Below are 21337 nucleotides of genomic sequence, written 5' to 3'. Positions count from 1 at the left end.
CAGAAGACTGTCTGTATGTGGTACCAGGGATCAAACCAGTGTAGGCCACAGTAAGGCAAATGGCCTACCCACTATACTACTGCTCTAGTTTCCAAAAGTATAATACTTACATCGTTATATTTTTTTCGAGGTATTTTAATGCAGCTTTTCCCCATTTCCATATGAATCAATAGTTGATCTACATTATGCAAGGTATATTGGTAATTTCGAAGATCCTACATTAAAAACAAAACAAAAAGAACAAATGAGGCAGTTTCAAAAACTTTAGCTATATATAAACATTTATCCAATTATATCAATTTAATATTTTGATTGATAACTATCAAAATGCTATTAAGAAAACAGTATGAATTTAAAATCATCTGACCCTTACAGCTAATCCAAATACTTTTAAAACAAATTTTCAGGAAATATTGTGCAGTATTGTGGGACTTGGGGGTTATCTCTTTCTAGTTACAGATCTTCCAAAATAAAATAAGTCTTCAAACTAACATGTCAATACAAATATATACACTACAATACCGTTTTATAACATGTAAGCAGAATTCTAGAAATCTGAGGAAGAAAAGAACCTGAGTTACAGAATTCAATATTTCTTATGAAATATGAGGAAACTGGTCATAATTTACTGAAGCTAACTGAATAAACATTTTTTTTGTTGTTGTTTTTGGATCACACCCAGCAACGCTCAAGGATTACTCCTGGCTCTACACTCAGAAATAACTCATGGCAGGCTTATGGGAGCACATGGGATGCTGAGATTCGAACCACCATCCTTCTGCATGCAAGGCAAATGTCCTACCTCCATGCTATCTCTCCGGCCCAAATAAACATTTTTATTAAAGCTTCAAAGACTTCAGCAATTGTATAAAACTTGTATTACCCAGGCCCGGAGAGATAGCACAGCAGTGTTTGCCTTGCAAGCAGCCGATCCAGGACCAAAGGTGGTTGGTTCGAATTCCGGTGTCCCATATGGTCCCCCGGGCCTGCCAGGAGCTATTTCTGAGCAGACAGCCAGGAGTAACCCCTGAGCACCGCCGGGTGTGGCCCAAAAAAACAAACAAAACAAACAAACAAAAAAACTAGTATTACCCAAATGTATAAGAACAAACTGATAAAATTAATCAAAAAGCAATTTTAAAACTATATATATATAAAATGGTAAATTGTTCTAAAAATAAATTCATCTAAAACAGACTACAGGGGCCAGAACAATACTATAGCAAGGAGGATGTTTGCATTGCATATGACAGACCAGGTTCAATGCCCAGCATCCCATATGGACCCCGAGCACTGCCAGGAGTGATCCCTGAGAACAGAGCCAGGAGTAAGCCCTGAGTTCTGCTTTTTGTGGTCCTCCAAAAATCAGGGGAAAAATTTATTTTTGTTAAATGAATAAGAATTAACATTATACCAGAAACATCACAATAAAATAGGAAAATATAAATGTGTAAAAACTTGCTAAATGAAATTTTAACAAATTAAGAAAAATTAATAAATAATTTGGTTACTTACAACAAGAAAGTTCATAATAGTGTTTCCCACTTCTCCAAAAAGAGGTTTTCGTCCTCTGATACTTGTCAAGGGAGTGGGATATACTATATATTAGAAAGGAAAACTGGTTATTGTCAATAAAAACTTGAACTTATTATCTATAATTGTAAGTTTTTCACACATTATGAATAAATGTTGAATAGGAGGCTCACTGGGGAAAGTGAGAAATGACTTGAATCATTTGTTGTATCATTACTAGAGCTAGATTCATCAAGGAAGTTTCATATTTAGTTAGACCACATTGAGGCATGTATATACCACTTTACAAAATTTTGCTTATGGTAATTACTAATAACTCATCAAACAGATTTATAATTAAGCCTTCTGATTCCAAAGCTTTTAATATTTTTATTTTCCAGGTCACCACAAAATTATCACAGCTAGAAAACTAAGGTCAGAACCCTCTAAAATTCTAATCATTTAAAGAGAAATATAAAGAATAAAAAAGGTAAGATATTTATAATTAGCATTCAATTATGTTTATTTGTGGTAGTAAGCTTTTATAGTTCTTGTGTTAGCATGGTAAAGGAATCAAAACATCAGTGTGGGGAAGGGAAAAATCGACTGTCTCATCAACTATTTTTCTCTTACTTTAGAATTGCTACTTTTAGTGGTTTTAACTGTTGTTCTCCAAGTATAATAAAGTGAAAATGACTGCTACTTGGCACTATAAATATCGGCACCTAAAAGGAAAAGAAACTTTGCTGCCAGTGCAAATGAAGTTCAAGAAGGAAAAAGCGGAAAAAGAAAGAAATCATGATCATGCTGATACTTAAAAAGCAGAAACATTTTAACCTTTGGTTATTAATTTAGATCACAGGCAAACAATAACTCCAACATTTATTATATAAATACTCTTTTTTTCAAATTGTAAGAAAGTACACTGATATTACTTATTTTTAAACTTCAAATCAGGGCAACATACATTTTTCCTTCTGTAAACATATTTTATAGCTTTAATAAAGGACAACCAAGTTATTTGGAGGGCACTGGATAAAATATGTAGCACTGGTTTAAAAGACATTAAAATAAGGTAAATATTAACTCATTACTTCATTATTCTATTAATAGGGAAGGATTCCTTACAACTTGAGGGTTTCAGCGACGTTCAGGCATTATTCCTGACTCTGTGCTCAGAAATCGCCCCTGGCAGACTCGGGGGACCATATGGGATGCCAGAAATCGAACCACCATCTCCTAGGTTGGCCATGTGCAAGGCAAATGCCCTACTGATCTGCTATCACTCCGGGCCCTATTTAGAGCATTTTGAAAACTCTGTTGTGGGAGCCACACCAAGGAATGCTGAAGGGTGGGACAGGAAATAGCATGTAAAGTCAGGAATAGGACATGGGCTTGAACATGCATATATGTGTTCTATTTGCCACAAAAGGCACCATCTCGGGCCCAGAGAGATAGCACAGAGGTGTTTGCCTTGCAAGCAGCCAATCCAGGACCTAAGGTGGTTGGTTCAAATCCCGGTGTCCCATATGGTCCCCCGTGCCTGCCAGGAGCTATTTCTGAGAAGACAGCCAGGAGTAACCCCTGAGCACCCCCGGGTGTGGCCCAAAAACCAAAAAAAAAAAAAAAAAAAAAAAAAAGGCACCATCTCTGACTTCTAAAAACACATTTTTGGTAAAAGGTATAGTTTAGAATTACAAGACATCATGAATCATCTAATTCAATATTTAATGATATTCCAATGTAATGACTTACTGCTTTTAATGAGATAAACAGTCTCAACATAAAGAACAGATAATTCCCATAGGAAAATTGCTAATTTCAGGGGGCCAGAGAGATAGCATGGAGGGAAGGCATTTGCCTTGCATGCAGAAGGACATTCCTCATGGTCCCCCATGCCTGCCAGGGACGATTTCTGAGCGTGGAGCCTGGAGTGACCCCTGAGTAAAGCTGGGTGTGACCCAAAAACCAAAAACCAAAAAAAAAAAAATTTTTTTTTTGCTATTTTCATAGTTTATCTTGGGATTCTACTTTAACCAGACATAATCCCTATAACCAAATAAATGCATATACATTCAGACAAAACTGACTTAGAATTATAAACCAGAAATATTTCATATTAGCTTAGACTTTCCAGTTGTATGAAGCATATATAAGTAAATACTTGTCAATACACACACATTTAGAAATATAGAAACTATAGATTCTACATCACTTGTGGATCATGAAAATGTCAAAAACGTAAGAATAAGAGACCTCAGGGCTAGAGCGATATCACAGCAGTAAGGCTTTTGCCTGGCACACTGCTGACCTGGGAAGGACCCGGGGTTCACTCCCCTGCATCCCATATGGTCCCCCAAGCCTGCCAAGATTAATTTCTGAGCATAAATTTATAATTCACCTTTTTAATACCTAGGTAAAATGAAATAAATTCCCTACAGCACATTCATTAAATAAAACTTTTCAAGGTTTTGTATTATGAACATTTAGAAATGTTGTAATATTTAGACTAAATTTCAAAATATTTAGGCTAGACTTGGGAGTAGACAAAGGTTGTTTTGGAATTTTATGTTATTCTGTTATTTTATTTTGGATTTGGGGGATAATCCTGGCTCTGCTCAGGAGACAATATGCAGTGCCAGGGATTGAAGCATCTTATCTGCTGTACTTTATTTGTGACCTCGTTTAGTATTTTAAATGTACATTAAAACAAAAGGAGCAAATTCACTAATCCATTAGGAATTAACTTTAGTGATTCCTGAGTTATATTTAATATGTAGTGCTTTATTTTGGGCCACACCTACCAATGTTCAGGGGTTAATCCTGGCAGTGCTTGGGGGGATCATATGGTATGCTGAGGATAGAACCCTGGTAGGCAGAGTGCAAGACAAGTGCCTTACCCATTATTATTATGTCTCCAGCCCCAATATCAAGTATTATTTTTTGTTATTGGTGGTGGTGTTTCTTCTGGCCACACCCAGTGGTGTTCAGGAGGGGTTATTCCTGGCTGGTTCAAGAGACCATAAGGGATGCTGGAGATTGAACCTGGGTTGGCCGTGTGCAAGGCAAATACCCTACCCAGTGTATTATCACTAACCTATATAATTTAACTTAGTATTATAAGTTTTTATTATTATATAATTTAACTTATTATTCTAAAACTTACCTTTATATTCTGCTCCCAGTCGTAACATTAAACGCATAGGAAACACCTTAGCCCAGGGAATCTCTAACTTGTGGATAAGAATTCCACAAAGAAAAGGATTACTTGGTAAGAGTAGTTCATCAAGTTTCTGAAAAGTAGGTGTAATAAATAGGAATCCTCCATGATCTTTGCTGCCGAGGAAACTCTCAGTAAAGGTTATATTGTTCAAATTTTCTATGTATTTTCCTGTAAATAAGATTTTAATAAAATGACTTTAAGTTGTTTGAAAGAGAAATTATCAGTCTGAATTACCAATAAACTTTAAGATAATTGTTTTTTCTTATTTGTATTGAATTTCTTCTATATACAAAGTTGAGAAACTACTGGAGTTTGAGTTTGCAAACAAAAACTTAAAATTGTCCCTCTAGGGACCAATAGCTAGGGCAGCTTGCCTTACACACTGCCAAACTTAACTGTGACACAGAACCATAAGTGAGTATAAAAGTCATAGAAAGAGTTAAGCAGGAAACCATCAATCAGCAGAATGCAAGTCAAGGTCTATATACATGGCCTTGAAGTTCTGAGAATAAGCAAATGGACTTGTTCCTGAAATTCTCACTTTATTTTGTTATAACATTTAGGATTGCTTGAACATTACTTTGATCCCAAATGCCTTAAAATGGTACTGCTCTCAATAAAACAGGTTCAACCCCTAATGGTGGATCCAAGGCTCTTTGTTTGAGTGTCCTCTTTCTCATCATGAGAGACTGGAGGTGGCATTAAAGCCACAAGTAAGCTCTCAGCATCACTCAGTGTAGCTACCAAACCCAATAAAAGAAGGAAGAAAAGGACGAGGAAATAGAGAAAAAGAAGTATTTAAAAACAAAAAAATGTGGGGGCACACCCAGCAGTGTGTGCTCAGGAATTACTCTTGGAGGTGCTTGGAGGACCATATGAAATGCCATGGATCAAACCTAGGTCAGCTATGTGCAAGGCAAGCACCCACCTGCTATACTATCTCTCTGCCCTGAGCTATAAAAATTGCTTCTGATTAATGTTGGAACAGTAGCATAACAAATATGACACTTGCCTTACAAGCAGCCAACCTGCAGTCAATTTTCAGCACCCCATATGGTTCCCCCAAACTTCATCAAGAGTGAGCCCTGGGGCCGGAATAGTGGCGCTAGAGGTAAGGCATCTGCCTTGCAAGCGCTAGCCTAGGATAAACCGTGGTTCAATCCCCTGGCATCCCAAATGGTCCCCCAAGCCAGGAGCGATTTCTGAGCATATAACCAGGAGTAGCCCCTGAGCATCACCAGGTGTGGCCCAAACAAACAAACAACAACAACAACAACAACAACAACAACAAAAAGAGTGAGCCCTGAATATAGAGCAAGGAGTAAACCCTAAGTATAGCTGGGTGTGCACCCTCCCCCCCACTTTTTTCTCCTTAAGTAAAAAACAATCATGTGGCTTCAATCTTAGATAATAAAAAAAAGGTATATAAGAATTTAGAAAGCAAATAAATTCCATTCTTTTAAAAATAAATTCTGTGCCAGGGGCCAGAACAATAGCACAGTGATAGGGCATTTGGTTTGTACGTGGCTGACCCAGGAGGGACCTGGGTTCGATCCCTGGCGTCCCATATGGTCCCCCAAGCCAGAAACAATTTCTGAGCGCATAGCCAGGAGTAACCCCTGAGCATCACTGGGTACGGCCCAACTCCCCCAAACAAACAAACAAACAAACAAATAAATAAATAAACTATGTAAAAACACTAAGCACAAAAATGCTGTATCTGAGAATAATGAAAATGATGATTAATTCTTTGTTTCAAGACCACACCTCACTAGTGCTGGTTCTCAAGGGCTATTCATAGCCCAGTCCTCAGGAGTGATCAACTTTTAGAGGTACTTGGGAGACAGTTATGATGGCAAGGATTTATATCAGAGTCAGTAAGACAAGTACCTCAACCCTGGTAATACTTTCTCTTGGGAACAATAATTAAGATCTTTGAAAAAAATGGACAATCTCTCATTTAAAAAAATCCTTTAGTTCAGTTAGCGCTGCCAAAAGCAAAACTACCTTAATTCATGCATATCCTAGTTAGAAAAACCCAAAATAAAATATGATACCTTTTAGAGCATCCTTATATATGGTAATAAATAACTTAAAGATGTCTTTGGGAATAGTATCTTCATTCGGCAAACATAACAACAAAATAATAATTTCTGCTTGTCCCAAACCATGTAATCCATTGGTTGAGAAGTACCAATATCTCTCTGAAGAATCTTAAGTGATAAAAGGATATAATTATAAACATCAACATCTATTAACAGGAAAACAAATAACTATAATTGTCTTTTGCATGAAGTACAGCTTTTAAGATACCTTTTCCAAAAGTCCTCATAAAAACTTTCATTTGAAGGACCAGGGTGATAGCACAATGGGTAGGGTGTTTGCCTTGCATGCAGCCAACCCAGTTTGATCCCTGGCATCCCATATAGTCCCCCAAGCGTACCAGGGATAATCTTTTTCCTTTTTCTTTTCTTTTTGGTTTTTGGGCCACACCAGGCAATCCTCAAGGTTACTCCTGGCTCTGTACTGTGAAATTGCTCCTGGCAAACTTGGGATAGAATCAAGGCCAATTGCATGCAAGGCAAATGCCTTATCTGCTCTGTTACTGCTTTGGCTCCTGACAGGAGTAATTTTTAAATGCAGAACCTGGAGTAACACCAGACCACTGCCATGTGTGGAAAAAAAAAAAAAAAAAAAAAAACCAAAAACAAAGCAAAACAAAACAAACAAAAAAAAACCACCAAAACTTAATTTGAATCACATAATGTTAATACAAAGAAGAGAAAAAATAAAAATTTTCATGTTATTATGTAAATAATTTTAGAAGATGCAATAATACAGTGGGTTTAAAATCAACTTAGTTTCAAAGAGGAAGAAAAGCTGGTAGATGCATTACTCAGCAAAAGTTAATTTATTATATAAGGTTACTTATATCTTTTTGATTTTTGAGGTCACACCTTATTCTTAATTCTACTTTTAAGAATCACTCCTAGCAGATCTCAGGGAACTAGGATGCAAGGGATCAAACCTGGGGTGGACATATGCAAAGCAAGCAGCTTATCCACTATTTCTTTATTTTTGGTACATTTCTATTTCTTTACTAATTTTAATTAGGTCACACTTTAATATAATTATAACTACTACTAATATAGGATTCTTGCATAATTCTCAAATTTAATTATCTAAAAATATAAAGATACAGCTCAGCTGTGAGCCACAATCTAGCCTAGAATTCATTAAAGGATGCTAGTTGATAATAATTAATAGATAATTTCAAATTTATCAGATAAAATTTGTGAAATTTCTTTATAATAATATTTGGCTAAAATCCATTCAGAACTACTGCTCACAGCTGCCAACCAAACTATAACCTGCAAATGCAATTAATTCAGAAAGGGTACCTTGTGATTAGATGAAGAAAAGATGAATCTTACTTACAAAATACTAACTTGACATTCACGAGCAGATTAGCATTTAGGACAAATGTAACTGAAGGAAAACCTTCACTTTCAAGAAGCAAAATGATCTGCTTATGAGATGGATGTTCTTCTATGACAGGCTCTGTATCATGAAAATAACATTAGTCAGATTAAGTATGACTTCCAGTTAAATAAAAAAATTATGAACATAGCACTGATTTATCAACTCTGAAAACACACACACACACACACACACACACACACACACACGTAAAAACAAAAGCTGGGGCCAGAATAATAGAAGAAGAATAATAGTGAGCAGGGCACTTGCTTGCATGTGAACCCAAGGTTCAATCCTGGGCACCTATATAGTCCCCTGAGCACCACCAGGAGTGATCCCTGAGTACAGAATCAGAAGTAAGCCCAAGAACAGCCACACAAACACCAAATACAAAAAAAAATTTAAATTTAAAAGAATTAAAAACAAAAACAAACATACTTGAGCAACTATTTCAAACTCTCCTATTTATATACCTTTCTAGCTGTATCAATCGAGCACTAAAAGAACTTTTCTATTTTTATTAAGATATTCATAGTATAAGTCATCAAGTTATTAAATACTCTACTGGTGCAAATTTAGTATCCTGAAGTTCTGAAACAAGCATTTTTGGAAAATGAATACCAGTTTGCCAGGTGCTTCAATTATAAATGCAAGTAACACATGCTAACTGCTGCTATCGGCTCTATGTCATTGGCATGTATGCCAGAAATACAAATAATCAACAAGACACATGTATAGCAGAGAACAGGGTTTAAGTATTTTTGCCACCCACCAAATAGTATGATTCTATTGATAGAATAGAGATCTTTAAGCCTCACATCTCTGTATCATACAGAGAACATACTCATTTCAAGGTTTAGGATGCAGTATGATACCTAGAGTGAACAAAGAAAGGAATTATTCTGAATGGTAGCTAGTCACTGAGTCTGGAACTTAGAAGAAACTTATAGAGATCATCTAATTCTGGGGTCTCAAACTCAATTTACCTGGGGGCCGCAGGAGACAAAGTCAGGGTGATCCTTGAGTGCAAAGTCAGTAGTAAGCCTTGAACATTGGGGGGTGTGACCCAAACAACTAAAACAAAACAAAACGAAAAAAGATTCCTCTAGGGTAGGGCCACAAAATGTTGTATGGAGGGCCATTTGCGGCCGCAAGTTTGAGACCCCTGATCTAAATTCTCTTTAATTTTTTAAAAATGAAACTGAAGCTGAAAAGAGATGATTAAAATGCAAGCTGCAAGTCACAGACTAAGTAGAATAATGAGGAATTGAAATTCCTAACTTTGTCATCCAATTAACACTCTCTTTGTGCACTATATTCCTTAAAACAAAAAACTAGGGCCAGAGATAGCACTGGTTTAATTCCTGGCATACAGTTTTTGAGCACTGCTAAATGCAACCCTGAACACTGTCAGGTGTTGACCTGAAGGCACCTGAGTCAGGTAATCCTGGTGGTCTCTGACAGAGCAGGGACTAAACAACACTGCCTCCTTGGGCCACAACAATTAACTACCTACCCAGCTGGCAGAGAATAGCCCCTGGATTCTTTGAACACTGTCTGGAAGGCTCCACCCCTTAAAGAAAAATATGAATGGAATTAACTCTCTAAAACAATCAAACATTCCTTAGGGCTACAAGATGATGAGTTTCCCTGCATAAGACTTTTGCTTCGGGGCAGTACGGTGTTTGCCTTAGAGGTAGAAGGACGCATCCCATAAGGTCCCCTGAGCCTGCCAGGAGATATTTCTGAACATAGAGCCAGGAGTAATGCCTGAGCACTGCCAGGTGTGACCCAAAAACCAAAATAATTAAATTAATAAATAAAAAAGATTTGCTTCATTCTAAGTTAGGGATCTATATGTGATAACAGGGGTCTCAAACTTGCAGCCCGCAGGCCGTTGTGGCCCTCCATACAACATTTTGTGGCCCTGCCCTAGAGGAATCTTTTTTTGTTTTGTTCTGTTTTAGTTGTTTGGGTCACACCCCGCAATGTTCAAGGCTTACTACTGACTTTGCACTCAAGGATCACCCTGACTTTGCCTCCTGCGGCCCCCAGGTAAATTGAGTTTGAGACCCCTGATAGAATATTCAAAAGCTCATTGTTTTATCTTTTAAATTTTTTAAGATATTTTGTACACAAAAAGTTATAAACAGTATATATTTCAACCAAACTGGTCTAAGTTAAAAATAATGTGATTTACACATCATAGACAAAATTCATCAGAAAATCATTTGTTAATATTTTTGGTTTGGGGGTTGGAGTGATAGTACAGTGAGCAAAGTGTTGGCCTTGCATGTGGTTGATCTGGGCTCAATCCCTGAGATCTCAGATAATCCCGAGGCTGCCATTTCTGAGCACAGTTGGGTATGACACAAAAAAACCAACAATAAATAAATAATTTTGGGGGGGCCTGTGGTTCTCAGAGCTTACTCCTGGTTCTGTGCTCAGAGATTGTGCAGGGATCAAATATGAGTCAGTTACATAAAAGGCAAGCACCCCGGCCCCTAGAAAATTATTTTTTTTACTTCTTTTAAAAATTTCTATGACTGCTGTCCTACCTGATTCCTTTTCTTCAGATACAACCAGAAGAGGGGGTAAGCTGTCCTCATCATTCGGTAGAAGACTAATCTTATTGCAAACCTTCTTATCAATACCACATAATAGCCTATAATTTGAAGTATTAGCAACAGGTAAATTGCAGTTAGCCAAGACACCAGTGACACTAGAGAGTTCCTCAGTTTTTGCAAAAGGGTCATCATCATCATCCAATGAAAAGGAACCGGAGCCAGGTACCCCCTCAGTTCCTGTATTTACAGGCAATTTTTCCACAGGCAGAACCCGAGAAATAGAATCCTGAATGGTCTCATTTCTTGTAGTATCTATTTCATTGTTTGCTATTTCCACGGCAGCAGAATGGGTATGACCCACTGAATCAACCATCTGTAAAAAACGTAATAAAAAATGGTTCATAGTATCTGAAATGCAAATCTCTATACCAAGCATTATCTTTAAGTTGTTGTTGCTGTTTTTAAATGGGCAGAGAAATTCTTCTGAACTTTCAAGAGAATAAAATTTTAGCTTTTCCATATGCTTAGGTAGGTATTAATGACTTTAATTTTATGGAATAGAAAAAGGACACAAGGAAAATTCCAAGAACCAAAAACCTTTCTCAAGTACCCCACCAAAGAAACTGTAGGCATCCAGGGGGAGTTTTAGGCATATAAGGGGGAGGTAGGAAAGGAGAAATAACTACGAACTCAAGTTACTAGCCTATTTAGAATATTTTGGTTAAAATATTGCTTTAGGGTAGCTACTAGCTAAGAAGCTACAAATTATACCAACTATTGATAAATACTAGCTATAAAATCTAGTTCTTTTTTTCTTTTTCTCTTTCTTTTTCTTTCTTTCTTTCTTTCTTTCTTTCTTTCTTTCTTTCTTTCTTTCTTTCTTTCTTTCTTTCTTTCTTTCTTTCTTTTCTTTCTTTCTTTCTTTCTTTCTTTCTTTCTTTCTTTCTTTCTTTCTTTCTTTCTTTCTTTCTTTCTTTCTTTCTTTCTTTTTCATTCTTTCTTTCTCTCTCTCTCTCTGTCTCTCTCTCTGTCTCTCTTTCTTTCTTTCTTTCTTTTTTTGGTTTTTCGGGCCACACTCATTTGATGCTCAGGGGTTACTCCTGGCTAAGCACTCAGAAATTGCCCATGGCTTGGGGGGACCATATGGAACGCTGGGGGATCGAACAGTGGTCCTTCCTTGGCTAACACTTGGAGGCAGACACCTTACCTCCAGCGCCACCTCACCAGCCCCAAAATCTAGTTCTTAAGCTCTTACTAACAAACTGCAAACATTTACGGTAAATGGTTTAGTATCATATACTAAACAGAACAGAATATATACCCAATTTTTAAAATGTATACACCCAAAATAAACCAGGAAATTAGCACAAAATAAATGCCCAATAAGTGTGTATTTAATTAAAATTGTAAAAACATACTGTAGGGCTAGCAAGAGTGGAGATAAGATGTTTGCCTTGCATCCCCAACATCATATATCATATATGGTTCTCTGAACTACTACCAGGGATTATTCCTGAGGATAATCTCAGGACTAGTTCTGAGTATCAAAGAGTGAGACCCAAGAATAGAAAATAAAAATTAAAAAAAAAAGGAAACAAAAACTAATTATTGGAGAAAACCTCCACCACTAAAAAAGTAGAATAAGATAAACAAAGACTACCTCATCTATTAAACTTACTTCTGAGTATTTTTGCAACTTTACAATGTGTGTTCCTGGTATACTGAGATTCTATTATGTATTTCTGCTTAACACCTAACAGAGTTATATAAATACAAACATAAATGCCATAAACAGATAGTTTTCTGAGAACTGGAAAATTATTTAAAAATATGACCTGCAATTTTACTTTTGGGTATCTACCCCTAGGACTTAAAAACATTCACTATATTCATTGCAGTGCTATTTACAATAGCCAGAATCTCGAAACAACCCAGATGCCCAACAACAGATGAGTAGCTAAAGAAACTGTGGTACATATACACAATAGAATGCTATATAGCCATCAGGAAAAATGAAGTCATGAAATTTTCCTATTCATAGATGGACATGAAAACTATTATGCTGAATGATATAAGTCAGAGGGAGAGAGATAGACACAGAATAATTTCACTCATCTATGGAATTTAAGAAAAATAAAAGGTATTATTGTAATAATACACAGAGACAATAGAGATGAAGGCTGGAAGGACCGCGATATGAAGCTTATCACAAAGACTGGTGGATGCAGTTAGAGAAATAACTACACTAACAACTATCATGATTATGGTAGTGAGTGAGAGAAGTACAATGCCTGTCTTGAATACAGGCAGGGTGAGGGAGGGAGGAGATGAGGGCATTTGTGGTGGGAAGGTTGCATTGGTGAATGGCGGTATGTTCTTTTTTTTTATAACTGAAACTCAACTACAATCATGTTTGTAATCATGGTGGTCGAATAAAGAAAAAAAAAATTCACTCAAAAGAACATATCATACCATTATTCATTGATGCACTTTGTATAATAGCTAAGATATGGAAACAAAGTAGGTGTCAAAGAACAAATGAATGGATTATGAAGATGTGTATGCACATGCCATATACACACAGAACAGAATACTATTCAGCTGCAAGGAACAATGAAATTATGCAATTTGCTGTGATTTGACTTGTCTGGAAGGTATCTTATTAAGTGAAGTAAGCCAGAAGAAGACAAGCACAGGATGATCTTCCTTAATGAGGTATACAGAATATACCTGAATGAATAATCAAATGAGAAATGTAATATAGTAAAGGACACATATATAAATCATCCTTGACCCCAGATCTTAGGACGGAGAAGGACAGAGAAGGCAGCAAGGGTGGAAATCATTCTCCTGCTAGTGAAGGAGAATTTAATTACTGTGTTATTGTCCAGGAGCCCTTCAAGTTTAAGTTAGCAAGTGTTAATAGGTAAGCTAACACAAACCAGTAACTCTCTGGGGTTCCTAATAACATTTTTGGTGGTGTTAGAGATGAAACCCAGCAAGACAAGTAGCTACAATCCTAGGCCTTAAAGGGGATTTGAGACCAAAATATTTGAGAACCACTGACCTAAATAGACAATGAAAAGATAAAATCAGAAATAACTTCAAAACATGTCCCATTTTAGAAAATTCAAGACATAAAAAGAGTAATAATCACAAGAAATTATTTACAATAAAAATTGGTTAAGGAACTCATCCCCCCAAGAATATCTCAAAAGACTTAATAGGGGGGAGTCTAGAGCTACGGTGTTCGGCAGGCCCCCGCCATGCCGGAGGCCTTCTTAACCAGGCCTGGGGTGTTGGTGCAGGACTTGGGTAACCCCAGCACCCCTCTACCGCCTTGCTCCAGATCTCCAGGGCTTCCCCGGGCCACGTGCCTGGGCAAGCCGGTGAGTTGGGCCCCTTGGTGGAGCTTGAAGGTACCCTAGGCTTTCCCCCATTATCCATTCAGCTCCTTAGGGAGGGTCTGGGTGGGGCTCTGAACTTCTGGCCTCCCAGCTTCTTGAAGTCACTGGTAATCTCTTTCCAGTCTATATTTTCAAAATCGCGCGGGGGCTACTGCCCCCACGCACACAAGTACTCACTATCATTGAGTTATGTTTTTATGTATGCAGAATGTCCATTTTGTACTCTGCCCTTTTCCATACCCCTTCAAAAGATCATATTTCTCTTTAACTTCCTTAACTCCTATCATCATTACTCCTCATTTACCCTTTCTAACTTAAGTACTGTAGAGTTCTAAGTCACAAAACATCCAAGCTTGTATATAATATCACCTGGAGGCATTCCTCTACCAGGGAAGACCCTACAGCTGCTCTGACATCGATCTACTCAAAAGAGACTTTCCTTACTTAACACTGAGAAGACTTAACAAGAACAATGACCTGCTTACTGGACAGGGCTTGCTGTATTGCCCCTTATTGTGAAGTTTGTCTATAACATCACCTGGAAGCAATCCTCTACCACGGAAGACCCTACCACTGCTCAGACATCGACCTGCTCAAAAGAGACTTCCCTTAACACTGAGAAGGCTTAACAACAACGACCTGCTTACAGGACAGGGCTTCCTGCATTGCCCTTTAATGGTGAGGTGAAATGAGAAGACGCTCCACATCATGACTTCAATGTAGGATATACAGATTCCAGGATCTTTAATACAGAAACATGATACCAACAACAGAGACTGTGTGAAAAGTGTGTTGGCACTACAGACAATGTCTTGGATTGGACGATAACTTGCCTGAAGCCTAGAGTTGGTCTTATGCCAGAAAACTTCAGGGATAGGATCTCTTTGTATTTAGGCCAAGGTTATTCCTTTCCATGCCTCTCATATTTTGGTGGGCCTATGCAAACAACAATTGCCACTCTAACACCGTTTTTACTGTGCTCCTTTGACTCTAATCCTTAAAAAAAAAAAAAACCACTTAAAATTTAAGGTTTAATAATAATTTTCAGACACAAAAGAGAAAAGAGCTGGAAGTTCCAGCTCACCACAGGAAGTTCACCACAAAGAGTGATGAGTTTAGTTAGAGAAATAACTACATTTTGAACTTTCCTAATAATGAGAATGTATGAGGGAAATGGAGAGCCTGTTTAGAGTACAGGTGGGGGTCGGGTGGGGAGGAGGGAGACTTGGGACATTGGTGATGGGAATGTTGCACTGGTGATGGGTGGTGTTCTTTATATGACTGAAACCCAAACACAATCATGTATGTAATCAAGGTGTTTAAATAAAAAAAAATAATAATAATAATAAAATTTAAGGTTAACTTAAGCTAATATGCATGTACATGGAAATGTAAAAAATACTATGCCTCTAATGTTTAAGGAGTTACATAAGTTTTATGGCTTTAGATTGCCTTGTGTGCTGTTAAGAAATATTATAATGTGTTACAATCTGGGGACTTGAGGAACAAAGTAATTGTACATGGATTCTGTCTTATTTATCTTAACGTTCTTTGGCTGAAAGTTCAAAGTTAAGATATCAGCAAGGGGACTTCTTCTGAGAATTATGTTATGGCTGATTGTCCTTCCACTGTAACTTTACCTTGTCCTCTTTCTTTGCATCTTTTCTCATAATTCAAAATAAATATTAAAATGGCAAAAAAAAAAGACTTAATGGGGAGATATATAAATATTCTTTTTTTTTTTTTTTTTTGGTTTTTGGGCCACACCCGGCAGTGCTCAGGGGTTACTCCTGGCTGTCTGCTCAGAAATAGCTCCTGGCAGGCACGGGGGACCATATGGGACACTGGGATTCGAACCAACCACCTTAGATCCTGGGTTGGCTGCTTGCAAGGCAAACGCCGCTGTGCTATCTCTCCGGGCCAATATTCTTTGTATGTTTAATACCTCGATAGTTCAGCCTCTTAGTGTTTATTTCCAAATGTAAAAGTAGCCTCCTCCATCCCTTTTTTTTTAATTTTTAAATTTTAAAATTTTTTTAAATTTCTATATATATACATTTTTTAATCTCACTTGTTTGGGTTCTGTTTGATATAATATTCAAGAAGAAAAAGTCTTGCTTGGAATAAAAGCTAAGGTCAAAGCCAGGGCACAGATATTGTATAACCTATCATTCTTACCCCCAAATGCACCAGCAACATAATATAGCACTTTTCCTTTTGCATAGGCATACTAAAAAAGGGGAAATATTATGTATAGAAACAAATTCTTGAAACAATTGAGCTGCCCTTCAACAGATGAATGGCTAAAGAAACTGTGGTAAGGGCCCGGAGAGATAGCACAGCGGCGTTTGCCTTCCAAGCAGCCAATTCAGGACCAAAGGTGGTTGGTTCGAATCCCGGTGTCCCAGATGGTCCCCTGTGCCTGCCAGGAGCTATTTCTGAGCAGACAGCCAGGAGTGGCCCCTGAGCACCGCCGGGTGTGTCCCAAAAACCAAAAAAAAAAAAAAAAAAAAAGAAGAAACTGTGGTAAATATACACAATGGAATATGCAGCTGACAGGAGAGATGAAGTCATGAAATTTTCCTATTAATGGATGTACATGGAAACCCTTATACTGAGTGAAATAAGCTAGAGGGAAAGAGTAACAGAATAATCTCACAGATCTATGGAAAAGAGAAAAAAAAACAAAACAAAAAAACAAGCTCTTATCTACTAGGGATAAGAACCCATAAAATTTATAATACTGGGACGACTCCCACCTACCCTGAACATGTGTCATGGGAACTCGACTTAGACTCCATGTGATTGGAGAGCGACTGTCCAATGCCGAACCCCAGATCCCAACCCATAGAATCAACACAACTCCTGACCAACAGCACCAGGAATCAAACTCCCCCAGGGGAGTTCCTAATACTACTCTGGCACCAACTTGCGCCAGGTTGATACAACATCCTGACAACAAGGATGTTTCTGGCAAGGAAACAGCAACAATTTGACCTAAGAGCAGGATGCCCTACCTCATCACCTAATGGTAAGATGAAATCAGAAGACACTCCATCCTTTGATCTGCGCAAAAACCAAGATCACTAATTACAGAAGACTGACAACCGTGACTGGGCAGAACTTTTCCTGGGACCAATAAGAAAGATCCCAGCCTAGGCTTTGGCCTAGGATTTGTATAAAAACTAAGATCTTTAATTCCAGAGGTCTGACTTTGAGCAGAACTTCTGGAACCATAAGGAAAGACTATATCCTAGGCTTCATCCTAGGATCTGTGCAAAAACCAAGATCACTAATTAAAGACTAATTACAACAACCCTGACTGAGCAGAACTTCTAGAATCATAAAGAAAATCTCTATCCTAGACTTTGTCCTATGACCTGTGCAAGATCTCTAATTATAGAGGAATGATTTTTGTCATCCACAACTGAACGTTTCCTGGCACCATAAAACGACCTTGGGTTTGATAATGATCATGTCTGGAGCCTGTAGTTGTGCCCATGACAGTATGCTTCAAGGATGGAAAAACCCTGCATCTCTTAGGCCAAGAAAATGTGCCCCTCCCCCCCTTTTTTTGTTTTTGTTTTTTTTTTTTTTTGGCCACACCCGGTGATGCTCAGAGGTCACTCCTGGCTACGTGCTCAAAAAATCGATCCTAGCTTGGGGGACCATAAGGGAAGCTGGGGGATAGAACTGAGGTCCGTCCTAGGCTAGTGCACGCAAGGCAGACACCTTACGCCCTGTGCCACCACTCTGGCCTGAAAATTCTCTTTCTAATTTCCCCAATACTTCCTGTGCCTGTGCAAAAAAATCAAAAAACAAAATAAAACCAAAAGCACAAAACCTTGCCACCAGCCTGCCTTCTTTTTCTTTTGTTCTTGTTGGTGTTGTTTAGTAGTTGTTTATTGTGGCTGTTGTGTGTTTTGTAATTTATTTTTCACCTTTCTTCTTTTAAATTGATATTGATAGCTCCTAGATGGACTCTTCCCAGCTTTCTTTATTTTCCCCCCAACAGAACCACAGAACTTGAATCATCTTGCTCTGCCTCATAAATGAGGGAGTAAGAAAAAAAGTGGATGGTACCAGGAGCAAACAGTCACATGAATATTGTTGAGTGGAAAGAAAAAATGATCAGGCCTAAATACCAAACCCAAAGTCAATGACAACAGAATCAAGATCTACAAAACAAGTTATATACAAAGGAGACCTGTTACACTAGCTGTCCAGGGGATAATAGGGGGAGGTATGGGATGCATGCTGGGAACAGGGGTGGAGGGAGGACAACACTGATGGTGGAAATGGCCCTAATTCACTGTCACTGTGTACCTTAAATATAACTGTGAAAAAGACTTGTAATTCACATTGGTCACAAAAAAAAAAAAAAATTGGTTAAATAAGTGATTGTTTAGATTCCTTACCAGAGGCACATCAGGTGAGAGAGAAGTAGAGTCTTCTGAACATCTACTTCCAGATGATAATTTTGTTGTATCTGCAACTTCCCCATTGGGCAATATACCATCTGCGAACCATACTCTCTTTAGTTCTTTTGAACATAAACCTAGAACCATTTTAAAAGTATTTTAGTTTGGCAATGTTGTAAAAATTTAGCACCAAATGAAACAGGAAAATGTTTCAAAAGACTTTTGCTTTTCACTGGATTTGCCTACATTTATAAGGATGAAAGACCTAGAGAAATGGTGTTTCCTAATTCACCTACACAAAGTAAGCTTTTCTAATTCATATATAGGCATGGTGGGCCTGGGAAGCATATACTCAGAAAAGGAGTGGGTAGAAGAGAGTTAATTTTTAACCTCTGCTATGGTTAAAGGATAACGTAATAAAGGTGGTGGGATGGTGAAAGTTTTAAAGGCTACATTATTAAGACTAGACCTTTTAGAGTGAAGTAAAAACCAAAAATTTAAGAACCAAGACACAATGAGTGGTAGAACAGAACGGTAATGGACCAGAACAAGAAAACAAAGAAAAATATACAAACAAGAAAAAAGGCACAAGTGTAAAGAAGAGAAATTAAGATTACTTGTTCATCAGAAATATTTTACTTTATTTTTCTGGTGTTGAGCCATACCCGGCAGTACTCAGGGATTAGTTGCTCTGAGCTCTGCACTCAGGAATCACTCCTGGCAGATTCATGGAATGCCAGGGACTAAACCCAGATTGGCTATATGCAAGGTAAATGCCCTACCACTGTGCTATCACTCCAGACCCAACGTGTCTTATTTTTAACCAAAACAAACAAAAAGCATAACATTTGTTGATATATTCTGTAGATACTTAATATTATTAATATTCATATTTCCTACCAAATTTATAACATTTAACTATATTCCAACATAAATCTTTGCTTTATAATAAAGCAGTCACAAAGAAAGATATTTAAATTGTAGCCCAGATTTTAAGAACATAAAAATCAAATGGCATAAAAGCTACCTTTCTAAACATAATTCAAGTAATACTAAAAAAATTGAAATTTATATGCATTTTGAAAGATGGATAGATAATTACACTAGGCATCCTTGTTTAATGATACTTTTGTAAAATAATTTAGGATGTCAATATAAGAGTTTGTACATTTTTTTTTTTTTTTGGTTTTTGGGTCACACCCGGCATTGCTCAGGGGTTACTCCTGGCTGTCTGCTCAGAAATAGCTCCTGGCAGGCACGGGGAACATATGGGACACCGGGATTCGAACCAACCACCTTTGTTCCTGGATCAGCCGTTTGCAAGGCAAATGCCATTGTGCTATCTCTCCGGGCCGCGAGTTGTACATTTTTTAAAGCAAATTCATCATCTGCAGAGCGACAGTACTAGAAACAAATTGCCAGTAAATTATAAAACAAAAAAATAGGTATTAACTGAGAGAAAGCAAAACCAAAACAAAAAGTATTTGAATTTGCCTTAAATTAATAGAGCAATATTTTTTAAGCATCGGTAAAGAGATCACTATTAGACTTTACAGAAGTTTCTATTTGAGATTATTTTGTAGGTAATTTTTGAGTACTAGAATGCTGAAAAGTTTCTATAAAGAGAACAGTAATGAAACAATAGCAATAAAATTAGAACTGGTAATAGCATTCCCAGATCAAAATAAACTATCAAATCATAAAAAGTAAAAATTTTCAGGGCCGGAGAGATAGCACAGCGGCGTTTGCCTTGCAAGGCGCCGAACCAGAACCAAAGGTGGTTGGTTCGAATCCGGTGTCCCATATGGTCCCCCGAGCCTGCCAGGGAACTATTTCTGAGCAGGACAGCCAGGAGTGACCCCTGAGGCACCGCCAGGTGTGGCCCAAAAAACCAAAAAAAAAAAAAAGTAAAAATTTCTGCCTTCAGGGGACGTGCATTTTATGACTGAAACCCAATTACAAACATGTTTGTAACAATGGTGCTTAAATATAAAAATTACTTTTTAAAAAATAAGAAATTTCTGCTTTCAAACAGCAGTAATAAATGTTAAGATCTTAAAAATGTGCATAGGCTTTACTCAAGTGTCCAAACATTTAAAAATGGACTTATAAACCACCTTTTACTGAAATAAAATATACACTTAAAAGTAGATTTGTGGGGGTCAGAGTGATAGTACAGCGGGTAGGGTGTTTGCCTTGCATGCACCTGACCCAGTTCTATCTCCAACATCCCATCTGATCCCTAAACACTGCCAAGAATGACTCCTAAGAACAGAGCCAGTAGTAAACTCTGAGCATTATTGGATATGGCCCAACCAAAAACAAAACAGCAAAAAAAATTTTGTTTAGATAGGGTACTACAGACTAAACACAGGGCCTCATGCATGAAAACCATACATCCTATGACTGAGCTATCTATCCTCTTGGGTTTAACTCCTATCTTACATGGATTTCTTTGATTCCAGGCTAGAAGTTTAGAATGAGGAACTTCCAGATTCCCTAATTAGTGGTACTGGTCATAGTCATTTTTAGTCAGTGGTAGATAATGGTGGAAGACTATAAGTTAGGAAAAGAAGGAATTTTTTTTATAATTCCTTCCAGGAATCACGAATAGCACCACCAGTAGATATACAGCTACATGTTCCACAATATTTTTTCTGATTTTTTGTTTTGAGGCCACAACTGGCAGTGCTCAGGGATTTTTCCTGGTTCTGTGTTCAGAAATTA

General features: G+C 37.6%; 1 protein-coding gene across 1 annotated transcript in view; it reads right to left on the bottom strand.

Annotated features, from left to right (window-relative positions):
* ZFYVE16 (zinc finger FYVE-type containing 16) overlaps positions 1–21337 on the bottom strand; it is a 55674-nt gene that overhangs the window by 16948 nt on the left and 17389 nt on the right. Inside the window, exons 6-12 of the mRNA XM_049766038.1 lie at positions 18608–18747; positions 10774–11155; positions 8174–8296; positions 6793–6948; positions 4679–4903; positions 1516–1598; positions 111–215 (exon numbers count right to left, since the gene is read on the bottom strand). Coding sequence (XP_049621995.1) covers positions 111–215; positions 1516–1598; positions 4679–4903; positions 6793–6948; positions 8174–8296; positions 10774–11155; positions 18608–18747 — 1214 coding nt within the window. The remainder of the gene's footprint in view (positions 1–110; positions 216–1515; positions 1599–4678; positions 4904–6792; positions 6949–8173; positions 8297–10773; positions 11156–18607; positions 18748–21337) is intronic.

This window comes from Suncus etruscus, chromosome 2, assembly GCF_024139225.1.
Source record: "Suncus etruscus isolate mSunEtr1 chromosome 2, mSunEtr1.pri.cur, whole genome shotgun sequence".
Taxonomy (NCBI): Eukaryota; Metazoa; Chordata; class Mammalia; order Eulipotyphla; family Soricidae; genus Suncus; species Suncus etruscus.
The sequence above is the reverse complement of the archived record's forward strand: the minus strand, read 5'-3'. Positions and strand labels throughout refer to the sequence as shown.